General features: G+C 34.4%; 1 protein-coding gene across 1 annotated transcript; it reads left to right on the top strand.

Annotated features, from left to right (window-relative positions):
• Positions 1 to 7,611: 7,611 nt before the first annotated feature.
• Positions 7,612 to 17,608, top strand: cd5 (CD5 molecule). The gene is made up of 6 exons (XM_086177258.1): positions 7,612 to 7,715; positions 12,790 to 13,158; positions 15,323 to 15,454; positions 16,353 to 16,403; positions 16,707 to 16,772; positions 17,480 to 17,608. Exons 1-6 carry the CDS (start codon positions 7,664 to 7,666, stop codon positions 17,548 to 17,550), a joined length of 741 nt encoding a protein of 246 aa, XP_086033384.1. The 5' UTR covers positions 7,612 to 7,663; the 3' UTR covers positions 17,551 to 17,608.
• Positions 17,609 to 18,407: the final 799 nt, after the last annotated feature.

The following is an 18,407-nucleotide window of genomic DNA, read 5'->3' as shown; positions in this document are numbered from 1 at the left end:
AGTGAGTTGTGAATGATGCCTTACTGGACAGGGGTAACCAACCAATAAAGATGTGTATCTTGAGATAAAAAAGACGAGAGTTTGCTGCATGTGCCTGTGCATGTTTCACTATGAGTCCCATTGCTTCTGCCAAATGTTGTCACTAACCTATACACTTATGCATTATACCTATGATCAGACATTTCATATAAGCTGTGTGTTAGGTACTCTGCTACTCACATGATCGCATGTTAAGGAAAAGGCCTATCCATGTTCTTATGTTTTGCACAGACATGTGCAGACATGACATTGTATGTCAGCCCTGTTTTAATTCAAAACTTTTATCAACACACATACATGTCAGCTTTTTGCCTCATTTTGCCTTCTAATGAATTGGAAAGAAAGAGTGAAGAAGGTGTTTTTGTGTGAATGTTCCCGAAAAAGAATAGTTGATGTACAAGAGGCAAACATGATGCTCTAATACAGACTCCTACTCTTGTCCAGGGGGGAAACAGCTTTAGGATGGTGTATCTACTGATTACTATGACTTTCATGATTATAATGGTAACTGTAGATTCTTAAAGATCCCTTTTTGTTTTCTTTCTCTCATGGAGGTTGTGTATAATTAAACTGAAGTTGATCTTAATTGATCCTGAGACTTTAATGCCAGTTATTGAGTTACATATATATTTCATCATTTGATATGTATATACATATACCTGCATTTTCATGTGCATACTTAAATCACAGGTGGTGAGTTTTTGTATTAATATAAAGCAAATTTGATTTCAATCAACATCTGTTAAAAATAAATATAATACATTCCATTCATAGAACTAAACACAAAAGCATATGTAAGTTTAATTGGTAAAAAAAGGCAAATTTAGTCACTTCAGTAGCTTGATTTACAGTGATCTCAAAGGATTTGACTACAAAGCTGGTCCTCTTCTATTCCTACACGCAACCATACAATTGATGTCAATGAGAGAGACTGGCGTTATGCTTGCAGAAAACTGGATTCAATGCATTTGCTGTATCTACTTCTTTAATATACTCTTCATGTATCCAACTACTTAGAAATGTTATTCAACTATACTCTAAATGTCTCAGTCATCCAGGTCATGGTGAATATTTTTTCAAAACCCTCTTGTCATGGCAATTTCTTCAATTGAATTGAAGGGGTGAAATGTCTTCAAGTGAAGACTTTCAAGTCCAGTTGTCACAAAAAGAAGATTTTACATGTATACTCTAAACGCACTTTAAATGACTTTAATTTTTTTTTTAAACAAATCAAAATACAAAATACATACTCCTTCAGACTCTTAAAAAAATACAAAAAAAAAAAAATTGCCCCCATATGTTTCAAACTCAACCAAATAATAAAGCTAAAGTAACTAAATGACCATGACTCATCCTGGAAGACACATAAGAGATGAACATAGAAAATGCCGGAGGCATAATTTGTCAACCTAGAGTTGCTTTTCATCATTTTACAAATAAATGACAACAAATTTAACCACAGTAAGTAAAGGAGTCATCTTCGCAAGAAGTCTTCAAAATAGATGATGACATTAAGAGTAGATACTCTGGAAAAGGCAGTGTCTCATAAAAGGCGAACAGAAGATGGAGTTAACATAGACACTGTGTGCCCATGTTACAGCTTCACAAATCTCTGGGTTATTATGATTGGTTTTGAGGTGACTCTTTAGAGGATAACAGTTATTCTTGTTCTCATACAAGTTGAACACAAGGTGGTAGCAGTTAGTGACTGATGACGCCACAAAGCTCAGCCTAAGTTACTGACTGCGAGGCTGGGGGAAGGAAAAAAGACCCTGAATCTAAAGAGAATGAATAGAAGCATCAGTAGAGTACATTTTCATAATGACACTACATTTAATCCCATTCGTAATTACAATAAATTCATAATTGAGGGAAAGGATTAAACAATTTTGGATGTGGTTTGGATATGTTTGTATAATCTATCATATTCATTTACTCATAGATTAGAAGTCATTAATGAGTCAGAAATCAAATATGTAATCAGCTGTTCTTGGGCTGGATTGTCCATGTATTATCCAAATTAATTAAGAGAACAACGACATTTTGGAGCAAAATGAACTTTTCATAAATATTTGCCCAGGAAGAGACTTCAGACAAGAATGCACTGGTCGAAAGGTTAAGAATGGTACTATAGGTTGGATAGGGATGCTGGCTTACAGCTTTTATTTCTCGTGTGTCAGTTATTTGCTCGCAGTGCTCTTCAGTCTGTTGTATTGAGTAGCCACAGATTCATCCTGGTGCTCACGCTGAGCGCTATCAAACCCTAAAATGTTTCAGCGCATGCATGACTGTCAAAACTGGACCATGGAGCAATCGAAGACTGTAGCCGTATCTGATTAACAAGTTATTCTTTTATGTTATGCAAATGGATTATTATGTTTTGTTGTATGTTGTTTACCTGAGCAAGGCATAACACTAGGATACATACAAGACTGTCTCAGAAAATTAGAATATTGTGATAAAGTTCTTTATCTTCTGTAATGCAATTACAAAAATGTCATACATTCTGGATTCATTACAAATCAACTGAAATATTGCAAGCATTTTATTATTTTGATATTGCTGTTTATGGCTTACATCTTAAGAATACTCAAAAATCCTATCTCAAAATATTAGAATATCATGAAAAACTTATTTTTGTTTATTTTAGTTGCATTACAGGAGATAAAGAAATTCATGACAATAATCTTATTTTCTGAGACAGTCCTGTAATGAGAAGAATACCTGTTAGTGGAGGTAGCGTAATGCTATGAGCAATCCTATGCTGGGAATTTTACGTCCGGCCATTCAATCTGATATACCTTTGACATGTAAATTGTTGCCTATTATGTACACTCCCTTGGAAACTATTCTGCCTGGGTTGTGGTCTCCTTCATCTTCTTCTTTTTTACACTTCAAAAATGGCTCTATTTTATTTTATTTTATTTTATTTGTTTGTTTGTTTGTTTGTTTGTTTGTTTGTTTCAAAAATGCAATAGTAAGTTTAAAATCTTGATCGGGACTTCAAATTCCTGGATCTCAATCCTATGGTAGACAAACAAGTTTTATTTTACTTTGCTGTTAGTATCTTGTTATCAGATATCATAGCACACCTTCAGTGGTGTGGTGAAGTTTCCAAGACTGTTTTGACCGAAGAGGGACAATACAATATTTAGAAATTATTATAATTTTATGACTATTGTGTGAATACATATGGACTTTTTTCTCTGTTTTTCTTGCTTAGCGTCATTTCTTATTCGTCTATTCTGTTCTGAGTTGTATGCAGTATCACCTGTAGCTCATACTGCAGAGATCACAACCATGTCAGAGGTGCAGTCTTTTTTCTTTTCAAAATTATAAACAAAAAAAAAAAAAAGAAAACAAAACAAAGTTAAAAGTCAGATTTAAATTAGAAAAAAAGACACACACTCAATCCACACATACCTTGCAGCAGAACAGACAAACGACAAGAGAACATCAACCTTATCTATGAATACAAGCCTGACTGTTTTTGTTTCGACTGAGACAAGAAATCCCAAAATATGGTTTCTGACTCACCTTCAGCTGGCAGGCATTAAACATGGTGGCAATGTCTGAGTCTAACCAAACATACGCAGGTGCTCCAGGGTCTGCGATACACATGACATTGTGAACTCTTGGCCATTCTCTTTCATCTTTTCTCGCACCCGAGAGAATTGCCAATCTTTCTTCATTCAAGTGTATACTTATTTCAAAGAAATTGAAAACACATCTATTAAGGTCTCCTGGGCAATTTCAATCACTACTAGATTTTTTAAATAAATCACAAGCTTATTTTAATTACTAGATGGATGTGATGGCTTAGTCACATAATGTGAGACTATATTATTTCCCTGGCCCTTCAACCAGGGGTGGGCAATTATTTTGGCTGGCGGGACGCATTTTGTATCTAATTTTTATGTGCGGGCCAATTAGGTATCATGTAAATTGTAGAAAATGAAAATTGCAAAATAAGTATTTAAATTTTTTAGCATTTCATTTCAACTTTAGAATCATTAATGATCATATAAATGTACCGACATTATTTTGTATTAAGTCATCCATACAAAATTAAACAAAGGGAAAAAATAAGGAGTTTCTTAATTCAATATTGATTGAAAATACGTTTTAAAATATTTAAAAAAAATTGTTTGGATAGAGAAGCAAAACAGGCCGGATGTGGCCCGCAGGCCATGATATGCCCAGGTCTGCCTTAGACCGAAAATGGAAGGAAACCAAAGAGGATAAAAAAAAAAGTCTATTGGGTACAGTTGGGACCCATGGAAGTACTTTAAAGTCTTCTAAGCGGTTTCCACCGTATACTGTATCATCAATGGACTTTTTTGAAATATTTTCATTTAAAAGTATTAAAGACTTAAACCACAGGTAAACGTAATACCACATCACCGAACCTTTCAAAATACTGCTACTAGTACCACAAGTAATTACAATAGTAATAATAATGCTATGAAAAATTAAATATTCGTTTCTACCCAAAAGTATGAAATATATTTTTCTTGTGGCTGTAACATTGAGTGAGAAAAAAAGAAATGTAAAACAATATTTCAATAATGTAAATATTTGGAATTCTTTAGAACAATAAACAGTAAATAATTTTTTCCTTTGGTCAAAAATACCCGATGAGACAAATGTCACTATAGGATTACATGTTATGAAACAAGCTTAAATGTACAGAACATATAGATTCACAGAGAAAATTTAATGATATCAATTCTTATTTGCCTTGTCTAAAATTCAATTAAGATAAGATAAGATAAGATAAGATAAGATAAGATAAGATAAGATAAGATAAGATAAGATAAGACAAGATAAGATAAGATAAGATCGTCTTTAGAACCGAACAATCCTGGTCCAATTCTTTTATTGTGTCGAACTGTGTTTGAGCAAGACACTGAACCACCTGCATCATTGTTCATTGCAGAGAACGAATTTCCCCACGAGGAATTAATAAAGGATAAATTATTATTATTATTATTATTACATTATTTATCCCCTTACAGCCAATTCCTTTGTCACAGCAGTGTAACAATGACAACAAATATGAATGTAAATACAAATAAATGAGGTAATTAAAAGGATGAAGGCAAGAAGGGTAAAAATAGATAGCAGAATGACAAGGATAAAAACTGATAAACAGGATGAGAATGGAATAACAACAACAAGGATAATAATAGACAACAGAATGAGGACATGATGTAGGTGAGTGAGTAAGGTGGTGAAGTAGCTGTAGCACAGATGCACCTCCGGCCGGTCAGAGTTATTATGCTGTCCTGACTGCTGTTATACAGCATAAAGGAACATCTGAAGCATTCGGTTCTGCACCAGGGTGGGATGAGCCGATGACATTCTCTGTCTTTTGTCCATATTAATGTACGGTGTCTCTTTAGTTCAACAAAAGCTTTGTCAACTGGTTATTCGCTGTTTGTAGAAGGAACCATTACGACGTGGGACGCATGTGGTTGGTTTTTCAGATTGTAGTCAAAATGTCAGATTTGTGGGAGTGCTTCACTATCTTAGTGAACAATCTTTTTACAGTGGCCTGTCAATACTTACTTCTTTAAGGAAGAATTTAAACCCCATAAATGAGCTCAAGGAAAAGCATTAAAAAAACCTTGGGGTTTGTATTGTAGTTAAACAAAAAGGAGGTTGAAATAAAATGGGTGATAAAGTCAGGTGACGACAGGGGGAGAGTGAATTCAGCAACATAAATCAGGTATTTTGTTATTACATCAACTGAGTACTGCATCTCCATTATGGTGAGAACCTGAACAATAATTATCAGCTTTTTATCCAGTAAAAAAAAAATTAAATAGAATTGATTAAATAAAGATAAAGATACATCAATAGGTAGATGATGAATAAGGTAAAAAGAGCAAGCGCAGCCAGATGTAGGTCACAGTATTAAGAAAGTGTGGTGCGGGATTCAGAGTTATTACATGACTGACTTAAACAGCCTGATCATAGGTATGTAATACATATATTTTGTAACTATTTACAATGCAAACAAACAATTGTTGGAAAACAAAAGAAGGCTATTAGTTCACAATAAAGGTTCAGATAGGAGTACTGGTGTGGGTTGTTGACCTCTTCGGGTAAGTTTTAGGGTGCTAATGTTTCTGCAAGTAGTTTCATATTGACCTGTGTTGGGACGGGTCTCAGCACCGAGTTGAATGTGGATGACAGGATGTGTCACAGGGTCCCTCTCTGTTCAGTAAAAGTCTCTCTAATTTGATAAAGGTGGCTTAATGGACCAACCCATCTATCGGTTGAGAATGTGATGTATCCTGTAAAGTGCAATGAGAAGCATGATGGCCTCTACAACAGTGAGACAAATCAATCTGCACAAATCTATAACCCAACATATTCACCTCCAGGACATCCCAAACAAACTCCTTCAAGATAAGGGGCTAACCTCATTTGTATACTATATAAAGTGTAGTTACAGCACCTATTCAACAATATTCAGCTGCCCGCCGAGACCCACCTCTCCGAAAATCTTTGAAGAGTGTCTCCTCAGCTCCAGTTACACACTGCTTCAGACTGTTCATCTATCCAAGTGCTTCTTTTTTGATTATTCAGTCTCCTAAACTGACGTTAACATGGTTTACACAGTGACTGTATGTGTATGTTTGACATACACACGCAACAACAACAACAACAACAACACATTTAAATTGAAAGTTACTATGCAGTGTCAAATGTCAAAGGGTAAAATCAGAGGACAGATCGGAATACAGTTCAACTGTTCAAAAGCCAAAAATACTTAGTTCTAACTTGAATATAAAGAAGATGCTTCTGTAATAATTGAAAAAATTAATATCAAATATTCTAACAATGACAATGTAACATGCACATGCTGAAAAGTGAGCCTTTGATGAAGCCATTTTTTATATTTGTGTTTTCGTAAAAATCCAGTATATTTCCCATGTGGTTTTGAAATTTTAGCTGATTCACTTCTTTTTTGGTCTTTGAAAATGCAGTTTCGAACATTTATCAAAAGTCACATCGTAATATCAGGAACGTTGTTCTAACTGAAAATAAATAACACTTGAAAACTTTTCTCGACCTTTATTTGTATAAGAAATCTTTGTTAATCTAATTCTGTCAGAGATAAATTGGACAAAACATAAGACTGATGTTTACATCTACTATTTTACAATATACAGCGTCGTTACATGATCTTGTTCAGCACCCATTTATTTATTTTTGTGTAAAGTGTGCTATGTATAATAATTTCATCCCCCTGTCTGTGAAAGCACAGACATACAGTTCCTGTTTACTAGTCACTCAGCAAATGCTCAAACATGTTGTAAAACTAAATGAATTTAGCTGATCCTTTCACCTCATCCTCCTACTTCTTCCTCCTCTTTTCTCATCTGCAATGCCCCCAACCCCCACCCTTCTATACCCATTTTCACAGAGGTTGCTTTGAAGGGAGGAAATCTGCAGTTTTGCACCAGCAACAGAGCAGCAGGCAGATGAAGTGATTCATAGGAGGAGTGGGGTGGAGCGTTTAAACAACTCTGGTTTTTCCTTTTATCAGTTTGTTTGTCATCTGTTTCTCCGGTCTGCCTGTTCTCCCTCTCCAGCAGCTGTTACGACTATCATGGATGTTAGGAATCTAGTGAGCATCATAACAATTTTACTAATGGATGTTGGTAAGTGCACATTGTTTGGGAATCTGTCATAAGGCGAGGAACATAAGAAACCAACAGTGTCGTAAACTGAGGAACATGGGAAATCAGCACTGTTGTCGTTTGATCACCAACTGAGAAAATGCAGAAATCATAGATTAATATGCTCCATATTGTTCCAACAATGTAGCAATATTTCACATGAATAAATTATTTTGATTGTTATTGATGTTAGTAGATCTAGTTATACATTTGGACAATATATATATCAATAGTTGCTCGAGTCACATGTCAGATGCTGAATGATAGGGTTTATATTGGCGGATGATTTGATACATTTTTAAAAAGACATTAAAAATTGTCATTGTTATGTTGGCAAAAGGTGATTTGTTTACATGGAACATTTTGAAGATGTTGCAGGTTTTTTGTATATTAATATTATCACAAAGTGTTGTTGCAATGTTCAAAGTGTGTATTATTAATCCCAGATAATGGTGTGCTTGCTTCTTAAAAATACTACTTGAAAAATTTGAATTTCATGTTGTACAACATTTAAGGATTGTTATTATAACTCTGCCCAATCCTTAGAGGACACTTTTATTGAGAAACAAGAATTTTATCAGGTGTTATCAAAGATTTATCAGTGTGAAAATAGTTCGTAATTTAGTTCCATGTCATTACGACATAGTCTTAGAGAATGGAAATACAGAATTTCAATGAGCTCAGTCGAACAATAGTGTTTTGTTAGGCTGAAAACTAAGTAGTGGCTTAAACTGCATGAAAACCCAGATTCATTACAATGTAATCAAAAGAAAATGTCATACTAAAGAGTTGGTCTTTGCATTTCCATTTTTCTTTGCTTGCCACATCTGGTCCTCGTGGCCTCTTAAATCACAGGAGCTACACGACTATAAAGAAAAAAATGAAAATCATTTCTCGTATTAAACCAAACACTAGGCAGCAGTTGTCGGTTGTTTACATTGGACTAATCATTTATAGTCATTTGTATTGTAATCCTATTAAAAATCCACAAGTCAATTTGCAGTACATGCAGTACATGCTATGCAACCGGTCGTTTGCAACATGTAGTCAGCATTTGTAGCAGCAATATTTTGAATGCAATAAACTAAGTTGATGCATTGTTGGCGGAAATTAATTTTGATCATTATGACAACCAAAACTGGTAGCAACAAACCTAAAAATGTCATAATCCATATACATTATATTGTGAGCAATTTTTTTATATCTGGCGTTTTATTGGTTGTTTTCTAACGATTTGAACATTTTTTGCATCGTTACAAAAGACTCCTATACTCGTCCATGGTATCAGTGCTGAAATGGTTCTTTAATGGCTGAATTGAAGCCTTTTTTATGAGAAAGGAGGAACAGTTTAATGCAAGTTTAGCACAAATCTCAAAAGTTATAGGCAAAAAAGAAAACTAATCAAATTACCTCTTTTGTTTGTTTTCATCTGACTACATTCATTCCAGTAAAACGATTCCATATTTTAATTTTCCTGGCCCTCTTGTCTGTTATTTATAAAGATCATTTTGTAAACACAGGTTACTCAACTAACATTAGTTACATTTTAAAATGAACATTCATTTAATAAAATCTAATTCAATTAGAAAAACCCATTCTCACCAAGAAGTCATATACTTTACCTGTCAATTTACCTGTACTTTAACCAGAGGGGTTAAAAATTGGTCAAATACAAAAGCAACGAAAGTCTTAGGATTCCGCTTAATAAAACGTTGAGAAACAAAAACAACAACAAAAAACCCGATTTGCATTTTTATGAATTCCCTGTTGAAAAATTGGCCTCGGTAGAGCCTTTGGTTTGCAGCGCAAGAATTATGCAATAACAATATATTTTGTAAAGTGTGTGAGGGTGATTATTGTGTATTTTTTCTCGATCGTTTGTTAGATAGCAGATATCAAATCGTTTTGTCTTCACCATTTGAACTACCACAATTCTGGAACAACTCAAGCTATGGAATTGTTATTTTTAATTTCCTCATACAAAGAAAAGAAAGATTGAAGGATAAATCTATACAAAATGTCGGGATATTATTTTGCTTGTGATATAAAAACAGTTCTTCCATTGTGACCTTGTCTTACCTCGTCTCTGAATGCGGCTTTCTAGAGTATCCACAACTATCTTACAATCAATACTAAGATAAGTTGTACAAGACAGTACAAAAAATTTTGAATTCTATGGATTTTGCTTTATTTTCGGCAAGTACACATGAGAAAAAATTTGATCAGGGTTCTTGCGACAAAGCTGTGTACAGCAAGGGGAATATACACAAGCTTGGAACCCACTGGTTATAACCTCTATTCTTTGATTTGGACTTTTGTACAGTGAATGTAATTAAATGGCTTGACAATTTTAGCTTGTTGGCCAATCGTTACATTCAATGCACCAAACATTCTTAGCAAGCATGAAAATTTACATCCATAATGTAGTTGTTTTTTTTCCGAGTAAAAAGAAAACATCTGTTTCAGATTAAAGCATGAGCTCCCTTTTGTGATAAAACTGCATTACTTAGATTTGTTCATTATTGTGCAGTTATAACCAATATATTGATCAGCAAATATTGTGACTGTAATCTGAAATTGGAGTTGGGAAAGCGCAAAATGCATGACAAGCCTGGTTACCTCAATCCAATCAAAAATGACAAGTAAAAAATATCAGATGTCCCTTGATTATAGATTAATTTAGTTTATTCATCATGTCTTGAGTTTGTAATATTATTTTCATTGAATATAATGGGTTAATTTCAGATGACTGGACGGATCTCATATGGTTATTACTGAATATGCATCTGTTTTCTGGCCAAATACTTATTTATATTTTAATCACATTACTGTATCTGTACATTATTGTATCACATTACTCTTTCTTCCTTTTTTCTAGTTTTTTATATACATTTGTGGAGAGGCTCCTCTTTCCAAGCCCATTAAGACTTTTAATTACTAAAAGGATAATTGGGACAATTCATCTGGTGTCTTTTCTTGTACAGACTGTAAACCATTTAGGCTATAATTGTCCCTATAATTTTGGACAATTGTATTTAAAAGTGATTTGAATTTAATGTTGCAATACAACTAAATCTTCTTTTCCTGAGGTCTGTTCCTTTTAAATTATATATTTTCAATGTTGTAAAATTGAGATGATCTCTTACAGAAAAAAAAAATAGAATTTAAAAGGAGAGGGAAACCAGCATCCACTTATTTATATCTAGTTAATTGTCAACAGTTTTCAATAATAACATAAATACAAAGGTGAACAAGTAATATCAGATGCGTAGTTTTAAACCATAGGTCTAAGTGACACGACATTACCATTTATTATGAAATCACACAAATATAAGTCAAGAAGTGTAAAAGTATAAAAAAAAAAAATGCATATTATTTTTTAAACATTATATCCTTATATTTACATTTCAAATATATGTTTCGCATCTTCTGGTTCAACTGTTCAACCAGAGTACGTAACAATCACCACACTGAAAATCACCAAATGACATTCACAGACACATAATATTTATCTTTTTTGCTGTTATTAACAAAACTGATAATCTATGGTGAAGCAGTTTTACAAGCAGCCTTGTTGAAGATATGCAGCATGATATTACAATAATCACATGCAATCATAATCTTTTTGTCTTTCACCCGAAGCGAAGGTCTGATTAACAGTGTGTCTGTGCAGGGCCTTGGTCTCTTGTTTTCATGAGTTCTAAGAATTTATAAAAGTGAAGGAAGGTTGAACTTTTCCCCACGTCCTGCACAGACAGAGGTTACATGAAAGCAAAGTTTCACATTTTCTTTCTGTTCTAGACTGAAGTGATGACTATTATAATGTCTGATATAATGTCTGATATAATACGCCTGCACTTGATTTTCTGGACTCAACACAATGAAACAGCACCTAAAACATTTGTGAATTTAAATTTATTTCTTTTTAGCCTTTTTTATAATTAGAAAACAAGGAATTGGCATTTATAATTTGCTATCGTAACATCCAAACATGCAGAAAGTTTCACTTCTGATTTGAAACCTCTGCCGCCCATAAACAGCGGCGCTAAATTAAAATGACTTTGTAGTGTTGAAAAGGTGACATTTACGTGCATGAAAGATATAACTGTTTTTACTCATTAACTGACGATAAATTTGGTCTTAGTCAGAGTGAAGACCAGTGCAGCATACTATAAAATGACAAGGGTGGTTTTTGTGACAATCTGTCTGCAGGTAGAATACTTTAACTTGCCTTGTTATATAATTATAATGCCTTTTTTTAATATGACACAATTAAGGTTGATATGAAACAATGAAAACATTATTTATCGTGAATCAATACATTATCATTGATTTTGGTTTACTATTCAGTTTTAACATACTTGATTAAGCCATCTGAATATATTAAAAGATGAAACCGCTGGCAAACTTAAAAACTGAAACATGATTTCAGTATTCTGTAACCAAATTATGTGTTATTCTATTAAGTAGCATCTGACACAAGTTTGCAAATTAATTTGTTTTTCTTCTTTATTTTGTTACGGCAGATTTTAGGCAGGAATGATTTTTATGACGTTAAAAAAAAAAACAGTAAAATTAGCAAAACAATGGGAAAACACCCCTAGACGTCAAATAAAAGAAAGCAAACCAAAGCAAAAAAAAAGATCTATCTAGATTTCTAATAGCATATTTATGTTTATAAAAAGAATTAAAAAAAAATCACTTATATCTTTTACAAGATTAGATACACACCATTAAATCATGTTGGTGTAGATGTTTAAAATGTGTGCAATTTAAAAGATGACTATTTTAGTCGGAATTAATAAAACTTAACAACTCGATATTCTGCTTTTGACAAGTGCAAAAAAAAACTGTGTGCTACAGTATTTTATATTGTTTTTGTTTCATTTTGAACGCCTAGCAATAACATTTCACGGTGAACAATCTGCAATCGGCATTCAGGTGGTGTATCTCCCAGTTTTCGAGTATTTTGTTTATAGTATTATGTCTTGATTTTCATAACTTCCCAGTCTTTATAGATGAACTGTGTATTGCTCTGTTTTCTCCATACTAACAGGCCCGTGTTTGCTCCAAATAAACCAAACAACCCCAACCATTACCGAATCAACTAAGGATGACGACAGCAGCAGAAGGGACTGTTCCTGTTCTCCTACCGGCCCTTCTTTCACTGCCAAAAGCTCCGTCTCCTCCCTGAGCTTTATCACAGTCAGTTGGACCGGCCAGTGTGAAGGAGATATCCATCAGCTCCATCACTCCTCCAACACTGTAGTCCCTGTCTGCCACAGCAACAAGACTATTGTCCAGAGTCTTCTGAGCTCTGTGTGTGAGGGCAAAAAAGGATGCAAGGGCACACCAAACTGGAAGGAAGGCAGTAAAACATTGGATGATACCAGCAGCTGTAAGAGACTCCGACTCCACTGCGCAGGTTTGACTACTATATGAAACTAACTTGTGATGTTGTTGTGATTCATATTTTATACTTTTTTCTGAAACTATGCACTACTTTAGGAGATAAAGTTCACAACTTTAAGATGCACGAACTTATTGTGCCTTGCACTTAACCTACATGTAAGGGCTTCAAAAGCTACATATACACCCGGGACAAGCTGCCAGTCCAACACAGGGCTACATACAGGACCGTCTCAGAAAATTAAAATATTGTGATAAAATTCTTAATCTTGTGTAATGCAATTAAAAAAAAAAAAACAATTACTTTTTCATGATATTCTAATAATTTGAGATAGGATTCTTGAGTTTTCTTAAGATGCAAGCCATAATCAGCAATATTAAAATAAGAAAAGGCTTGCAATATTTCAGTTGATTTGTAATGAATCGAGAATGTATGACATTTTTGTTTTTGTAATTGCATTACAGAAGATAAAGAACTTTATCACAATATTCTAATTTTCTGAGACAGTCATGTATACTGTAGAGGCAACCAAGTATTCATTCTCTCATTCCCACATCAAGTCAAAATTTTCGAATTTTTCCAGCCAACCTTCTGCGTGTTTTTGGACTGCAAGAAGAAACCTGCACAGACACAGGGATTACATGATAACTCCACACTCCCTGTACCGATCCTATTAGTGTCTTTCTTGCCGTGAGGCGGAAGTGCTACTGCTTCCTCCCCCTTCCTGTGCCAAGAAATCCTGCCCATATGCATACTCTGGAACGCCATATTCCCAGAACACCCCCAACTGGCCTACCGATGGGACGTCATTTTTCTCCATTTGTCAATTTTCTCCAAGTGTACTCCCGCAAACCCTCCAGAGTTCCAGTAGGTAGGAAGAGCTACTCCTGTTCTATGAGGCAAATACAATCTGCATTGCTCCTTCATGATCAGGAGGTCAATGACTAACCAACAAACAGTTGTTTCTATTCCTCTCGGTAAATATATAGTATGGGGCTGAGCATTGCGTTTCCCATTTAGTTTGGGAACATTTTTCCAACATCCTTTCATGAATCATTGTCCCTGCGAGGGGTTTTAGCTCTCTAGTCCAGCCTCTTTCACCACTGGTTTCCACCAACAGGCTGCCACCAGAATAATTACTGACATTTTTTTTTTAACACTACCGGACTAAGTTATTGCCACTGTTTTAGCTCTGAATGTAGACCAAACAGATTCCATGTCCCTGACCACCCATGGAATTTGGGGGCGAGCATTACAGAGGTACAAGTTTAGGACTGAGGTCCTCCTTTAATCATTATCAGTTTACCAAAACAAAACATTTTGGTTTGATCACCAACCTCACTCACCCTGCTGCTCTCTCTATGTGACAGTGTTTTGTACTAGTTTCTAAATCTGAGATTGCTTTGGTTAAGGAGCCAATGGTCAATAGCCTTTTTTTACAAAATGGACACACACTTTGCAGAAACACTCTGGCTGGCAATCTCCCTCTAAAGAGAAAGTCATGTTAAATAACTGAAGCGTGATCTTGTTCTCTCTTTTTGTATTCGTAAGACGGACAGACCGTCAATCCTGCACTTTATTTGGCTGGAAACAGATGAACTAGATATATATAATCAAAATGTGTCTGGGAACGTGTATATCAATTTAAGTCAATTCAAGCACATTTTCCAAGGTTTTCAACATTTCTCGTCTAATCACAAGTATTGAGTTTTGTAAAACTGAATAATTGACCATTTCATATAAAATTATTTTTCACTTGCAAAGTTGATCTGATGGACACAATTCTCATATGTATTATTAAAAATCACATTGTTTGCATTGAAAGGTGAATGTTTCAGTTTTCTGCATGATGCAGACAGTAAATGTATATGAAGAATCTCTATCAGGATTACGTTCAGGAAATTTATGACTTCACAAATCCTGCTCATACCTCTGCCTCCTCAAATATGATTGGAAAAGAAAAGACCCATATTTCCACTCAAGCCGAAACACTTCATCAATTAACCAGTCGGTGTGGCATATTTGTCTTCTATTTGCATATAGATTGAAGAACTAATTACAGTACAATTACTTCGTGAATACAAATGTTTTGTAATTTATACCTGCTCTTTTTTTTTGGTATGTGATCGTATATGTGTGTGTTTGTGTGTGGGTGTATGTGTTATGCATGTGTGTCAAGATGATGTTGTGGTAAATATAGAGGGACAACTACAGCTCTACAAAGTGATGACAGCTTTGCTCTCCTTTGTATTGGCAATGGTTTTAGCGATCCGCTTCTACACACCCACCGTTAAAGCTTTGCAGAAGAGATGTAAGTGGACGCACACACACACACACACACACACACACACATACACACGCGCACACATTGACAATGCATGCTTACATGCAATCAACAGTACTTACCAACCCGAAACTCTCATATTTTCAGATTAAATATTTTCGGATTAAAGATTATATTTAAGAAAGAACAATCTTAGTTTTAAATCCAAATGATTAAGACAAACTGAGGATAGTACCAGGCAGAACAAAATGTATGCTCTTACAAATTTGAAATGTGTTTTAAAGCCCAAGCCCGTGTTCGTGTAGCAGTTTACTTAGAATTCTATGTTTTAAAAGATGCAGTTAAACAAATCTGTTTAACTGCATCCATTACCATTCTCTTAAGTATGACTTTTATTTTATTGATCAGCGCTCACCTAGAAAACATGCGTCAAGTTCTTGTAAAATATCGATTATTGCAAATCCCTGTAACAATTTTTCCGTGACGGTATATTTAGTAGGAACAGTGAGCAACAGTGGACAAACAACAGTTGCAATACAGTATTTTACAAAAATATTGCATTTTGAATATGAAGAATAAATTTGGACATTAAATACTAAAGCAATACTTAGCAGCTTGAACTATTTAAGGCAGTACTTTTTTGTGACAAACTGTTAAATATTCTTATTCTTATTCTTATTCTTATTCTTATTCTTATTCTTATTCTTATTCTTATTCTTATTCTTATTCTTATTCTTATTCTTATTCTTATTCTTATTCTTATTCTTATTCTTATTCTGTATTAATACTTGTATATAATTTATTATGTAGCGTCCTTGAGATGGAAAGCTAAAAGCACAATTGATATAAAATACAAAAACACAAAAAAAGTGAATCATGTGTTGGACAAAAATGGTTTTGAATCCTTGTTGTTTCTGGTTCTCAGTATCAGACAGGAGGCAGAATCGCTGGATTGGACCAACACAGAGTCATAGTGGTGAGTCTCAAATGATAAGAGCTAGTATGAGAACTACCGGTAGTTAATAATTCCAAAGATATATTGCTTTAGCCATCACAATTCCCGAGAATGCCATTTTTGTCAGTGATTATCATTGAAAAATTACCCCTTTTCCAGCAGCTAAGTTGCTGAAATGCTGTTTTAGTTGAGGAAGTATCTGATTATAGACCTGTCCTCTGAAAAAAGTAGCTGTGTCAACTAAAACGCCATCATGGTAGGAAACCAAAGCATGGAGGTTTAGGTATTCTTAAATTGTCCATCTCTGTTTTTCCTCTGAAACAGTGTCATACCATCGAGGAAAAGGTGCTTTGAAAAACACTGAGGGAGAGAAGAGACTGTCCTACCCTGGTAAATTATATATACACACACATGTATAAAAAGCCCCAAAAATGACATCTGGGTATGAAAAAAAAAAAAAATCCATATAAAACATTATCAAATAAAATAGTTTTACCAGAATCTGAAACAGCATTACATGTTTATGCACATTATTAAAAGTGTTACATTTAAAACGCTTTCATACGTTACCATTTAAAACAATTTCCTTCCCTATTTTCTAGTGAAATGAAGTTAATTTGTTTAAAAAAATTAACAAATGAGCAAGAAATTTTCTAGAAGTGATAAAGAACAGCAAAAAACAAAGCAACAGCAGCCAAAGCAAAGTAGCTTTGTTTAATAGTGGAAATTAAGATAATATCAAGACCAAATAAAGTTAATTCAAAATGAAATTCCAAATATACTTGCAGTCACCAATCAGGGTGACCTCCCTGCTACTTGTTTCAATATTAGCTCATACTATAGGTTATAATTTCTTTTTGCCGTGTATATCTTGTAAAAGCTTTACAAGACATATGTATCAAATTATATGTTCACAATATGACCTCAAAAAAACATAAAGAAAAGGGTCAATTGAATTAGTAAATCATAAACTATCAGGTGTAGGCCTTTTGAAATATTCAATAAACATATTATGTATCATATTGGGTTTAAATGCTGGATTTTGGGTGAAGATCCTTTTCCATATGTGATTTTTTTTCTCTTTTCTGTTCAATCAGCTCTGGAGCGAGGGGCATTATATGAAAGCAGAGAGCCTTCTTCCAACAGGACTAGCGAGTACAACTTCTGACATTCCTTCCAACAACTATTTTTTAATTATCATACTGTATATTGTAACATGTATGTATATCAGTTTTACAATTGCCTCTAAATGTCCCTCAGGAACAAATAAAGCATCTCTGAGTCTGATTCTGGTTGTAAAGCGTGTTATTATAGAACCTAATCTCTAAATATTACTGCCATCAGTGATATTATTTCCAAATAATAATCAACAACACCTGCAATCGCTATTGTGTCAAAAATAAATACACTTCAGCCGCTCCTTTTTTTCACTCTTTCTTTACAAGTTCTCCCACTTAAAAAGATGAGATAGAAAATTGCAAGATGTCAAATTTTTCAAGAATTTATTTGCAAGTTATGATGGAAAATAAGTATTTGGTCAATAACAAAGGTTCATCTCAATATTTTGTTGTATACCCTTTGTTGGCAGTGACAGAAGTCAAACATTTTCTGTAAGTCTTCACAAGGTTTTTCACTCACTGTTGCTGGTATTTTGACCCTAGAGAAGTGATGTTTTGGGACTCGCTGGGCAACACAGACTTTCAACTCCATCCAACAGATTTTCTATGGGGTTAAGATCTAGGGGCTACCTAGGCCACTCCAGGACCTTGAAATGCTTCTTACGAAGCCACTCCTTCGTTGCCTGGGCGCTGCGTTTAAGGATCATTGTCACGCTTAAAAACCCAGCCACGTTTCATCTTAAATGCCCTTGCAGATGGAAGAAGGTTTTCACTCAATATCTCATGATGCATGGCCCCATTCATTCTTTCCTTTACACAGATCAGTTGTTCTGGTCCCTTTTCAGAAAAACAGCCCCAAAGCATGATCCTTCCACCCCCATGCTTCACAGTAGGTATGATGTTATCT

The sequence above is a fragment of the Fistularia commersonii genome, chromosome 29 (assembly GCF_037954325.1).
Source record: "Fistularia commersonii isolate RoL2024-O1a breed Wild chromosome 29, RoL_Fcom_v1.0, whole genome shotgun sequence".
Lineage (NCBI taxonomy): Eukaryota > Metazoa > Chordata > Actinopteri > Syngnathiformes > Fistulariidae > Fistularia > Fistularia commersonii.
Note: the sequence above shows the minus strand (reverse complement) of the source record. Positions and strands in the feature narration are given on the sequence as shown.

What these genes read in the sequence shown, in the direction of transcription:
- cd5 (XM_086177258.1), top strand. Translation starts at nt 7,664, where the DNA reads ATGGATGTTAGGAATCTAGTGAGCATCATAACAATTTTACTAATGGAT. An exon ending in ACTCCGACTCCACTGCGCAG is followed by an intron (nt 13,159 to 15,322) that starts GTTTGACTACTA and finishes ATGTGTGTCAAG; the next exon opens with ATGATGTTGTGGTAAATATA. An exon ending in TAAAGCTTTGCAGAAGAGAT is followed by an intron (nt 15,455 to 16,352) that starts GTAAGTGGACGC and finishes TCTGGTTCTCAG; the next exon opens with TATCAGACAGGAGGCAGAAT.